This window comes from Danio rerio, chromosome 3, assembly GCF_052040795.2.
Source record: "Danio rerio strain M-AB ecotype USA chromosome 3, GRCz13ab, whole genome shotgun sequence".
NCBI classification, from domain to species: Eukaryota; Metazoa; Chordata; class Actinopteri; order Cypriniformes; family Danionidae; genus Danio; species Danio rerio.
Genome location: NC_141023.1, coordinates 36,206,699 through 36,220,503, shown reverse-complemented (window position 1 = coordinate 36,220,503; position 13,805 = coordinate 36,206,699). Strand labels below are relative to the sequence as shown.

Sequence of the window (13,805 nt, the reverse complement as noted above, 5' to 3'; positions counted from 1 at the left end):
AAGAGAACAATTTCCAAAAAGAGTCAATCATTTAATCCTGTCAAGCAGACATTTATTTTGTAGGTTATGGATTAACCAACAAATGGTCTTAGACACAGGATAAACTAAGCATTGCCTTTGCTGAGGAATGCGTGGACATTACAGATGTTTAGGTTCATTAATAGCAAAGAAAACCCATGCTGACATTTACATAATTGGCAATTGTGCATGCCTTGTGCATATAGAATTTGGACTGTAATTACATCTTTAGTGAGGTTATTGCTGAGATGGCCCTGAGATGGTGCAATCAAGTGTGCTAAATCTTCCCATCAACTAGTATTCTCTAGTTCTATCATTTTCACTAGTACCTCTAAAAAAACTGGATAATATAATGCATCAATTCTTCCATAAATTCCTATTTTTAACATAAAAATATCTGTAACCTTCACTGAAGTATTCATATTGCTTGTTACTGGACTATATCTTCAAATCATGGATGAAAGAAATGTAGGAAACTAAGCGAGACAACTCCACTCAGAATTTCAATTTCTCCTCATCCTGGAATCCCTGAAATATCAGAGAATTAATACATTGGGAAGAATAGCGAGAAAAGCTGCAGCTCCCTTCGGGCTAGTAAGTTCCCCAATACCCAAGTTAACTTTGAGGCAAAGCTTATAATGGCCACAAAATTAAGGCACATTAAATTCACGTTCAGTGCATGATATGACATCAACTACTCCCCAGAATTGTAGAGATCTACAAATTCTTTGAATTCAAAGATGGCACTGACAATTCAAAAGAGGAGTTAGTTATTACTAGAAATAAAAAAAGGCCCCAGACTAGGGGGTTTTCCTCATGCATAAACATTTTGGCTACTGCTGGTAACTTCCGTCAACCCCTATGAGCCAACAACATGAACAGCAGCTTCAGCTCATAACATCTCACCAACTTCCTTGTAACAATTTCTAACTCTGAATGCTAAAGACTTGACATTCTGTTAGTAACAAACTCGTATTTCATCAAAATGCTAGTGTCTAAAAAAATAAAATCAGCTATTTCTATATTAAAAAAAAAGAGCCTGCTGTTAACGTTGCTCTAGTCCTGTGTCCAACAGTATGCATGTACAGTAGACGATTCACTAGACATCGATCAGTAGTTTAGTGCCAGGTAACTGGGGTTGCAGAGGCAAATCTATGGACTTACTTTCAGTCACCCACAACATTCTCCCAATTTATGGACCCAAAAAAATTAAGATTACAGTGCAGATTATGCATTTCAAAATGGCTATAAATCGCCAGAACCTGAAAACGTAAATAAAAAACAAACAAACAAACAAACAAAGAGTTAGTACATCTGCAAAAAGTTATAGTTTAAGTCCACAGGCCAGACAGAGCAGGTGAACAGTTAATATAGGCACACCAGAAGGATTGATATTGTATGAGCATAAAAGCAGACCCTTCTTAGATCGTGGAAGACTTGGGTCATAACACTTGCTTCAGCTTCTGAAAATAAAGCATTGTTTATAATAACTGGATTAGGAATACTGTTTTCCTGATGATGTGTGAATGCTTGTGCGTTTGTAGAAGATGCGCTGGTCACAGCATTATCTTGGATCCTGTTCCAAAGTCCAGTCGTTTCACCATACTGCAAAGGAGATACAAAGTGTGAAATACTTAAACAATCCAAGCCAGATCTGTTATAATAGAAAAATAATAGACATGTGCTGGAATTAACGTCAAGACTAACCCCTTATCATACAAGCCATTTGTGTTGGATGGGATTTCTGGTGTTTCTCGTGCAATGCTTGGTGAACTCTGGCCTATCAGTGCTCGGTTTGATGTTTTCTCAGGGATGTGTAGCTCTCTGCATGATGCCAGCTTTGATTCAAGATTCTGAAACAAACAAAGTGACATTAGATATGATTTAAAAACAACAGACCCCATAAACTGAAACATTTGGTGATAGAATAGTTACAGCGAGACTTACCCCGACTTTTCTTAACAACTCTCCAACTATATTGAGGGCAGATATTCGTGCAGATGTAGTGAGAGGAGTTCCAGTCAGACCTTCAACTGGACAGGAAAGGAAAGACAAAGTAGAAATCAGTTTTTTTTTTTACTTTAAATTGTTTGAAATGTAAGGCGGGAAAATTAGGGTAAGCTACTTTCCTTTCTTTAGCTGCTTTCTTGCTTCACATTTGTTAATTCACCCTCACTTTCTTTTAGTTATTTTTAAAAAATGGTTATGTGATTGTGCACATTGCAATGTTCTGCAAGTGATTTGGTATCATTCAGCCACAATAACTTTAGAGGTACTTTACTAGTAGCAAATAGTTTTTGTTGTGTTAAACTTGGCTGCCTATGCCTTGGAAAGACAAAAACCTTTGAAATCAGTGCTAAGTCACTAGAATAACTAAAAAAAAAAAAAGCTGTCAGTAGATAATGCAATAGGCATGTTGCCATTCAAAGCTATTTCTATTAGATAAGCTTAACCAGACTCAAATACGGCTCTGTTGAATTAGCTTTTAGTCATACTATTATTCAATACAATACAATACACAACTGTATTGTTCCTGGGTGCAAGTGTTCAAAGAATAATGGTGTGGTTGCACTAAATTTTTCTTTTCTTCGACGCCTATTTACACACAAGCAATTGTGGGAGACCAAAAACACAAGCCTGTTTGAAGCCATTTCATTGCATTGCAAAGTTCAATTGTGGTAAACTTGGACCAGTGATGATCAGAAGAGAAGACTGATACATCCTAGTGTGATCTCTGAGATGACTAAGTAAACTTTTTCCAGTTAGGTAACTGCACTACGTCAATGGCAAGTGGTCAACCCCCTTAAGCAACACACAGCACCATGTAAAATAATTAAGGCTGTTTTAAGTTTGCAGTTTCTATGGATTGAGTTTATTTTTTTACAATGTAAAATGGGGATCTTGGGTACCTTTGGGTGTCAGTAGGTATGTTTCTAGATGCGAACCAAATTTCTGTGCAAAAAATGGAATATTGCATAAAAGATGAAAAAAAAAAAAAAAAAATCAACGTTTCCATCCAATGAGTCAAAGAGAACAAAATCATCACTCCCTGATTAACTGGCGCCAAATACCTAAAGTAAAGGTGGAATTTACTGTCGTAGGAGAGGTTGCGTTAATCTTTTCTTTATTTAATAAATTACTTGTGCCTTAGAAGAAAACGCTGACATGCAATAAATGTGTGGCAGCGTTTGAAGACACAAGACGCTCTTGATTTTGGAGGTAATTAATAATATGATAACACTAATACTGAAACATTTAAGGAGTTTTAGAATGACCAAAACAACATTTCAGATGTTTTACAATGTGCTCAGTCTGCTGGTTTGTACATTCACACTATTATCATCACATGATCTCTTATAACAAAATCACATGACCGTATTTAATGCGCATACTGGAATTTGTTCAGTAAAAGTGCTTCCATCATAGTTTATGCACATCTTTTCTTATCGAATAAAAAGTTTATAATACAGTTATGCACATTTTTATGCGCATTTTCAAAATATATGCGCATCTTGGCGTTTCCATCAACCATTTTTATGCCCACATCCAAAATACTCACAAAAATAGGTGTATGGAAAACAGCTAAGAAAAGGCGGTCCCAAATCATCTCGTCTACAGCGTGATGCACCATACAAATATTTAATTTTGCCACCCCTACTCTGTGCTTACTTCTGCTGTAGGATGCTGACGGGGTATTGAATGCACTCCCTGATCCTGGAGGTCTGGAGGGTGTGGCAAGGAGAGACGGGAGGGCGGAGTTAACAACAGAGGATGGTCTTGCGGGTGTGGCTTCTGGCTTCTCCGCATCTTTAGCCAGGCTGATTGATGGCTTGCGCTCCTGTTTCTGCTGAACAGCCAGCTCCTGTCTCAAATCTTCCCCGAGGAGAGAGATAGCAAACAATCAGCAATCATGAAAGAAAACGAGATGGAAGTAAACGCAGTATATAAAGACGTGTTTTTGTTGAGTTTACCTCTAGCTTCATCTTTTAACCTCTGCACTGACTCTAGAAGATTCTCTTTTTCATCAAGCTCGCTCTCAAGGAAGGCATTTCTCTCTATAACGTGATTCATTCTCTGCTCAAAGTCTTCAAGTGACATTATAGTTGCCCTGTAAGAGTAAGATAGATAAGGTTTAGAAATACATTGTTAAATGTAAATGTTCCAAGTAAAAGCACTGAACCCACCTCTTAGCTCTTTCCAGGTCATCATTGGACTGCTCCAACTCTCGGATATACTTGTGCAGTTGGTCCTTGATGGCTGTGGTCTCTGCCAGGTCTCTTTCTAGAGTCGAGATCTGCCTGACTGCCTCTGAGTGCTGCGTTTCATACTTCTCCTGTTAGATCACACAGAGGAAGTGTGGAAAAAAAGTTGGGTTGAAAGTTAAATGTACAGGAAACTAGACTTAAAATGTCTGTAAGAGAGTGATGGTGTGTAGAATAATGAGGGAATAGAAGTTTGGAATCTGTCAAATTTGTATTGTCTTTGAAATTATTTCACTGAGGTTGCATTTATTTGGTAAAAACACAAACCATTAACATTGAAAATATATTTTAAAATATTTTTTCTACTTTAACACATTTTAAAATTATTTATGTCTGTTAAGCTGAATTTTCATCATCAGTCACTTAATCCTTAAATAATAATTTTAATAAAGCAGATAAAAAGAGACAGTTCAGCCAAAAAGAAAAAAACCTGTCATCATTTACTCATCCTTTACTTACTCCAAACCAGTTTGAGTTATTTTTCTGTTGAAACCAAAAATATATACTGAAAATACTGGGAAAAAAGCATTTATTGACTTCCATTGTATTTTTCTGTCCCAGGTATAGATGTCAATGGCTACTGGTTTCCAACATTTTCAACTCATTGTCCTTTATGTTCAACAGAAGAAAGAAATTCATAAAACTTTGGAACTGCTTTTAAATGGTTAAAAAAGGACATTTTTGGGTGAACTCTCTTTAATGCGCAAAACCATACCTTTTATATGACAAATGCAAAAACTAGTTGTGGTACTTTTTTTTTTCATACGTTTTACAGTGAATAAAAGGTTTACAAAAACAGCACTTATTTAAAGTACAAATCTCAACAACATCAATGTCTTTACTAGCCTTGTTAAATAAACAATGATTTATATATATATATATATATATATATATATATATATATATATATATATATATATATATATATATATATATATATATAGAGAGAGAGAGAGAGAGAGAGAGAGAGAGAGGAGAGAGAAGAGAGAGAGATAGATAGATAGATAGATAGATAGATAGATAGATAGATAGATAGATAGATAGATAGATAGATAGATAGATAGATAGATAGATAGATAGATAGATAGATAGATAGATAGATAGATAGATAGATAGATAGATAGATAGATAGATAGATAGATAGATAGATAGATAGATAGATAGATAGATAGATAGATAGAATAATCATTAAAATAAATATAGAAAACAAAAATAAAACTTCCTCATGCACTGGGATGATTATCACTTGTCATTGCCAATGAGCAGAGTAAACATACAAAATCACTCTCTAACATTAGATGCCCCTGAATGAAAAACACAATTACCCGACTTATGCTTCTGCAACTCACTTGTTAGAAGTCAACTTTTTCCTCGTGTACACTACTTGACAAAAGTCTTGTCGCCTATCAAAGTTTTAGGCACAACAAATAATACCTTAATTGATCACTTGGTATCAAAAGTGGCTTATATGAAAGGCAAAGGCTTCTAAATTACACTTATTTTACCAAAATAAAATATGATCATGCCTTGATTTTTTCATTATTTAATTAGGACCGTAAGGTCTGACTTTACTTAGACAAAAGTCTTGTCACTTAACAGAAATGACGTCCAGTATAGAATATAAAGTCATGGTGCAGTGGAAAAACAAGTAATATTGTGTCTGACCCCATGAACTTGGAGGACACCATCCATACATCTCTGCAATGACTTAAATTCAATTCAAATTTAAATAACTTATTAATAAAGTTATCCGGCAAAAACACGTTTTGCAGGGCTTCCAGAGTTCACCAAGATTCATCTTCAATGCCTCCATCTTACTCCAGACCTGCTCAATAATGTTCAAGTCTGGTGACTGGGCTGGCCAATCCTAGAGCACCTTGACCTTCTTTGCTTTTGATTGCCATCCACTCTGCGGATCTCTCACGAGACCCTATACTTTATAGCATAAGCTTTTTCCTTACTACCACTACAGCACAGACACAAACACCTGGTCAAAAACTTGTGAGAAAAAAGTTACAAGCCATGAAAAAAAACAAACAGAAATAAAACTCACTATCAAATCCTATATGATCAGCAATTCTTGTGTGCTACATCTTGTCGATTCCTTGTCATCCGGTGGCAAAATAATGCAATTTATTTAATTTATCATTATTTGGTGGGTTAACTCAGCAAATATTGATACTGTATAAGCAATGGTAATGAACTGTGATAAATCAGCGATCATATTTAACCATTTGATTTAGATTTATAGTACATTAAAGCCCCAAATTCTGTGAAATCAAGAATTTAAAATGTTTATTTCCAAAATCAACACTGTTTTACAACCACCTTCCAAAAATAACTAAAAACATGAGAGATCCTCCATGCCCTCTAGAAACTGAAGCAAAAATAAGCATCAGCTGATTTCCTCATCCTGAATTGGATCTCTGTTGCTTGTCTATGAATGTGTGACTGTGTTCTCACGAAGTACTGAAGAAAACAGCTACATACATTCTGGATGTCCACAAGGAGTCAAAGAACATTCAAATCAATGGCTTTTATCTGAGGTTATATGCTTACAAATGAATGTCAGTTGGTGATAATAAAATTTATATTCAAATAGTACAGATAGAAAATGTGCTTTGGGAGACATCGCTGACACAGCAGTGGCTCCCCATTATCCCTCAGTTTACAGTGTATTATTAATAGAATTTCACGTAGGGTTTGAAGCTGTATATAAGCTGCATTTTCTGTGAGCACAGCATACTAATATTTCCACATAATACTAATAATAATACTAAGCAACAGTTTGCATAAAAGACAGATACGCCATGTAAAGTGTTCAGTTGTGAATTGCACATTTTCTAAATTTAAATGTACTTATAAATTTCTCCATATGAAACTTTAATATGGACAGTGCCTACTAACAGTGGAACATCCAAATGGGTTTAAATGGAATATCCTAAACCCTTGAGCACTACACTTTTATGACATCACAATCGTGTTACATCATGAACACATAAAGCCGACTCACTCCTTCGATCAAAGTTAAGGGGTCATGGGTATGTCCATGTAAGCTTCCCTCATTCACTAAACGAAGTGGAATACACTTCAAAATGGCGTTGGGGATTACCCCGAAGGGAACAAGGGAGGAGAAGTTTGTGAGTACATGTCTAAAAGTGGACTGGAACACAGCCACTGTATTCCATTTGGAAGGGATCATCCCTATGCCCTAATCCTTTCAAAGGGTTTACAATCCAGAGTGACAACTAAGAAATGAAGGGTGTAGGGGGCAAAAAAAGCTTATTTTGGAATGCACTTCTGATTCATCTTAACAAGATGATCCAAAAAAGTGGGCCTTCATCACGCTCTTTGTCTGTAGGTTGACACCCACAAATCGCACTCAGAGTGATTAGTATATTGTGATGAATGGATGCATTTATTTATGGATGTTTGTATGCATTTCTAATTTTCATTTATTTTATTCATAACTATTTGTTTTCATTTATTTACTTTATTTATATGTTACAGTAGTAGCCAATAAAACTATCCTATACAAACATTTATAGCCTTCAGTTGTCATTCTATGACACTAAACTACTTCCCTGTGCAAAGATTTATGGATGCTTGAAGTGTCAATTAGTTGCTTATTAATTAGTACTATTCGAAATTCTTCCTTCTAAAGAGCCCTTAGATGTGGCAAGCTTTGAATACTTCAGATTAGAACAACTTCAATATGGTGGTCATGTTTGTTTTACTCTGAAGTGCCCTGGTGATGTGTGCCATTTGGAACGCACCAATAGTCATGCAAGTTAGATTTTATATTATTACAGTAATAGGATGCTAAAAGAGTACAGCTGTTTGTGAAGCAGGAAGCTAGAGAATTCTATCTGCTGTTCAAAACTAAGCTTTGAATAATTGTTTTGAAAACAATTTTGACAACCTCACAATCGATGCAGAATTGACTCCTCAAATAATTTTTTGCCAGTCACTCCATCTTTTCTTTTGTTGTATTAATGTTAATATAATTATACACATCTGTATTTTTGCCTCAACTGTTTAGAATCACTTAAAAGAAGACTGGTGATTTCAGATATTCTGAATTTAGAGTTTCTGCAGGTTTCATAAAGTCAAATTTAAGACTTTTTAAGACCATCAAGATTGAAATTTCAGACTTTTATAGGGCTATATGAGACTTATATAGTATTTTCTTAATGGCCCAGCACAAAACATACCTTGCCCCATCAAGAAACGATTTTTAATTTATTATTTTAGCCACATATTTAAAGAGCCCCTATTGTGGGTTTTCGAAAATGAGCTTCCATGTAGTGTGTAACACAGATCTAAGTAAAGTGAAATATCCAGTTAAGGCTTAAATCTGAAAGTGGACAGTTTTTAAAACTATTGATTCATCTAAAAAAAAAAAAAAAAAAAAAGTCGACTCATAGTGGTTAGAATGAATCATCTTTATATTGTGTCTTTTGCCGTTTCGGCGTGACGTGACTACGAAACATAATTGTTATGGGCGCAAACCCAGGAAAATTTAAACCTGCGCCCCGCCCACTAACACAACGCTGGGCATTTGTCTCGCGCTGGGCATTTGTCTAGCGCTGAACGCTGTCGACCAATCGCAACAGGCTGTCATCGGTCCAATCAGCACAGATTAGCTTCGCGCTAAGGAGGGGTTTGGGAACAAATGAATCGCTGAACGATTCATATGGGAGTCGCTGGGATAATTGGGTAAAAATAAATGCATATTATAAGACCATGAAAGTTTTTTTTTTGACCTTGCGTGCATATCAGTATGTTGTTGGAGACCCATATAACCAAAATATGACCCTTTTTAATGTATAATATGGGCTCTTTAAAATATTGTGTCAAATCAAGCAGACCCAAGTTGTATACATGCAATTTTTTCAACATAACTTTAAAAAACTGTCAAAAACTTTGATAAACGAATTTATGCACAACAAAATGTTATCATATTCCTTATAAAAGTTTAATTGAGATGTATTGTAATGATTGGATGTATGTTGGATCGATTGGGAAGCTTTACATGAAAAAGAAAATTTAAGACCCTTTTAAAATTGTTTAAGACCTACAACACTATATTTCTTTGAATTTAATATTTTAAAAGCCTAAAAATGTGTTTTGGGAATTTAGGACATTTTAAGACTTTTTAAGACCCTGCGGACACCCTGGAATTAATTCTGTGAGCAACTGAAACTTTAAGTACATCAAGCCACATTCACATAAAGACATGACTACCATCTCAATATACTTCTAATTAGGAAGAATTTAAATTACATCGGTCTTCTGTCATACAATTAATTCTGTCTTTCACTCTGTCATTATTAAATTTGGGAGTTAATCTACAATTTTATCTATTTATAATTTCTATCCAACGTATGTATTACGTGCAATCGATTTACCACTATTATAAACCTTCTTCTAGAGCAGTTGATTAACCAGGCATTACCTTGTAGTTTTCTAGCTCCATGCGGAGTCTGTTGTTGGCTGTAAGGAGTTCCCGATTGCGTGCGTCACACTGCTTCAGCTCGGTCTCCAGCTCCACCTCATAGTCTCGACTCATCTGCTGAAACTCCTGCAGCTCCTCCTGTGCCTCCTCAGCCCTGAAAGTGCAGAGATCCCATACAAATTACCCAATGTTGTTTGTACAGCCAGATCTTCCTAGATCCTCCAGATCAGCCAGACTGCAGTGCTTCTTGTACAATCTGAGACCCACTTTATATCGGATATCAATCAGCCAGTGGAGATCACGGATTAAGTAATCAGACCTTAAACGTGCCAATTTTGCAATTGGATACAGTTCACCGGAAGCGTTTAACCCAGGTTACTGGCAAGTTAAAAGTCCTATTAGCATGCTTTGGCATATACTCTATTGGGTAGCTTTACATAGACATAGAAAACTTAAGTCCTGTTTAAAATGATTTAAGACCTACAAAACAATATTTTAGTGAATTTAACACTTTTTAAAGGCCTACAATTTTTTTTATTTTATTCAAAACATTTTAGGACCCAGCGGATACCCTGCTAGACCTAAATTTCCATAAAGTCCCATGTAGATTTGATGTGATTTGAATGGAAAAACAAGATGAAAGTACCTCTGCTTGCATTTGTCAGCCTGTTCCTTCCAGTAGTCTCTCTCTTGTTCGACAGAATCAAACGATGCTGGCTCTGGGTCACTCATTGCTGTTCAATCAAGCTTACTGGGAAAATTACAAATATTAAGACATTAAAAACAATTCAATCATTTTAGTACAGTTGAAACCCTCTGATTTCCACTGAGCTTCTGCAAGTTTTATTATGAAGGTTAGCGTAAGACTTGAAATTGTAATACGTTATGGGAGAGAACGTGTGTAACAACAAATTAAGTTTAGAATTAAACCTTAAAATCAAATATATGAGCAATTCCAGCGTTATGGACATGACATTTGCAGTAATAACTCCGAACATAAATTCACAGAGGAAATATATGTTAACATTATATTGAAACATCTGTTAATATTTTCCAAAACAGCTAACCGCAGAGTTGTGGAAGCAGAAAAATATCAATCTTTAAATCTTTTTTAGATTTTAAATGAGGAAAATAAACATGTGTTATGGATGTGACCAGAAAAAGTCTGTGAGTTTAAAGAACACAAAATACTTTGTAGAAATTCTGTAAATTAAACTGCACAACCCACAGTTCTCTATAGATCAAAAATATTTGGTTTTAATTTACTTTACATGTATGCATTTTTGAGAGAAAAAGCTTGGTTATGGATGTTTGTTTGTTTGTTTGTTTGTTTATATACTTTATATGTGTGACATCTCTCCATGACATCTCTTCATTATGGATGTGACAGATGTGAAATTGACACTTGTGTAATCAAATATGATTGTTTAAAAACATTTACAGAGACATTTCGGAGAATTTTTAAAGCACTGTAAAATACAAGCCTACACTAAAAAAAACAGAAAGGCTTTCAATTTTTTTCACAATTTTTATGGCAAGATTGACATTTGCATGGAATTGCTCACCTGCCAACGGGCTCAGAAAAAAATCATGGTAATTCACAAAGAAAAGTAATTTCTATGCCCCATATATATATATATATATATATATATATATATATATATATATATATATATATATATATGTGTGTGTGTGTGTGTGTGTGTGTGTGTGTGTGTGTGTGTGTGTGTGTGTTCAAGTGTATTATATAAAATTATATTTTATATATATATATATATATATATATATATATATATATATATGTATATATATATATATATATATATATATATATATATATATATATATATACACACACACACACACACAAACATTTCTCAGAAAAAAATATATTGTAGTCTTGAATGTCTTCATTTTGCAGATATTATTTCTTACCATTACTAAGTAATACCCTTACTGTTACTCTTACTGTTTTTCACCAGCATTAAACATTTGATGCCATGACTTCTTAAATTTAACACTGCTCTGGTGAAATAACATTTATGACGTTAAATTGTGAAAGGGCAAATCAATACTTTTACAACGATCCTGGAACCCTCAGAAACACTAAAGGCTATATCAAAAACTGTGAAGTCTACCATAATAATAACCTGTTTACACATACTGTGCACACAGAAAAGGGCCAAGTTATGAGGTTAGCCATTGAAACACTGTCTTGTATGGCTGTAGTTTATTGTAACATGGACAAAAAGAAGAGGAAGGGTGTGTCTTGCGATGATTTTGACCAACTAAAAATATTTCCCCTCAGGCGTACAACTCAACATTTCACTGTTTTATTAACAAAGACAATGTTTAAGAACAGTGTAAAAGACACTCGAAAAGGATTTACAACTCAAGCTAAGCTAACGACAAAACAAACCTCTTAAAAATGTGAAATTAAGTATACAGTTCTGCTTCCGTCTAAATTATGAATTAGCCACCCCAGAGCAAAATATTTATAGTTTTAATAGACATAAAGCTAGCATCCCCATCTCATAAAAAACACATCTGTGCTGAATCTGCTAGCTGGCTAACAGCAAACCGCACACAGAAAGTTTTATCTACAGTCGGCGGATTCAAGAATTGTGAGTAACGAAGTCACTTCAACAACAGATGAAGTAAGTGTATGACGTGTGATTTGAAGTAAAATACAATATAGTACAGTAATTATATGATTATAAGCATGTTGGTGAGAGTTTCAGAGGACTAACACGTCTCACAACTCAACAGGACTAACGTTAATGAAACTGCCATTATCAAAAGCCTTCGCGCTAGCTAGCGACTTACCTCCGGGTAGTGCTCAAGGTTGCTTTCTTCCGAATATCCTTCTATTTCCTGTGAGAGATAATTTTGAGCTAAATGCTATGGTTATGCTTTGTGAGGATAAAATAAAAACAATACAATAAATAATTTTGTGGAACGTCACTCTCCTGACAATAGAATTCTTCCTCTGTTGTGTAAAAACTCTCAGCTCGTGGTTTGATTCATGCCTGCATCCGATTGGCTGATTTGTAATGATGCCATCATTTTACTGGCCTTCGGTTGGTTGTTCCGTTCCGTTTGTTTTAAAGCGATCAGCCTTACGTTCGTCGAGCACTAGAAGGCGCTGAACATCTGCTCGACTTCTGTAAAATATTATTATTTTAGTGTGGCTTTGTAAAGTTCTTTGTAAAAAAAAAATAACAAAAAAAGGTGCTTATTATATCTATTTTTAATAGATTCATTTTAATAATCACATTTTTTATACATAAACATTTTTTAAATAAATTTTTTATTATTTTAAAACTTTCATTATTTTTTACTTATTTTAGAATTTTGTAAATATCTTAATTCATTCATACATTAATTTTCTTTTTGGCTTAGTCTTTTTATTAATCTGGGATTGCCACAGCGGAATGAACCGCTAACTTATCCAGCATAGTTTTTACGCAGCAGATGCTCTTCCAGCTGCAGCCCATCACTGGGAAACCATACACTCCGTACACACTCATTCACACACATACGCTACGGACAATTTAGCTTATTCACCTACACCGCATGTTTTTGGACTTGTGGGGGAAACCGGAGCACCCAGAGGAAATCCATGCAAAAACGGAGAGAACATGCAAACTCCACACAGAAATGCCAACTGACCCAGCCGGGGCTCGAACCAGCGACCTTCTTGCTGTGAGGCGATTGTGATACCCACTGCTTTATTATTTATTTTAAAGTCAATTATTTTTTTTTATTATTATGCTTTTTTTCATAGTTTCCACAGATCTATAGAGGACCTGCAAAACAATAAATAAATACGCAAATCTACAAATTAATGAGTAAATAAATCCATAAATTCCTTCATAAATAAAACCATAAATAAATAAATTAATTAATTAATGTATATATAAAATCTACAAATTCCTGCATAAATAAATATATAGACAGTTAATAGTGTAAATAGTTAAATAAATTACATGAATGTTGAAAGAATAAGAAAATGTACATTTGTTAATAAAATTAGATCTTCCCCCTCTTTAAAACGTTTAATAATT

The 13,805-nt window shown here is 34.7% G+C and overlaps 1 protein-coding gene across 1 annotated transcript; it reads right to left on the bottom strand.

The window, feature by feature from the left end:
* Nucleotides 1-10: 10 nt before the first annotated feature.
* On the bottom strand, nucleotides 11-12,774 carry nde1 (nudE neurodevelopment protein 1). The gene is given in 9 exon segments (NM_001030203.1): nucleotides 11-1,623; nucleotides 1,726-1,871; nucleotides 1,966-2,051; nucleotides 3,688-3,891; nucleotides 3,990-4,126; nucleotides 4,203-4,351; nucleotides 9,739-9,892; nucleotides 10,385-10,489; nucleotides 12,565-12,774. Coding segments are annotated over 8 exon segments (1,011 nt in total). The 5' UTR covers nucleotides 10,471-10,489; nucleotides 12,565-12,774; the 3' UTR covers nucleotides 11-1,574.
* Between the last annotated feature and the right edge of the window lie 1,031 nt (nucleotides 12,775-13,805).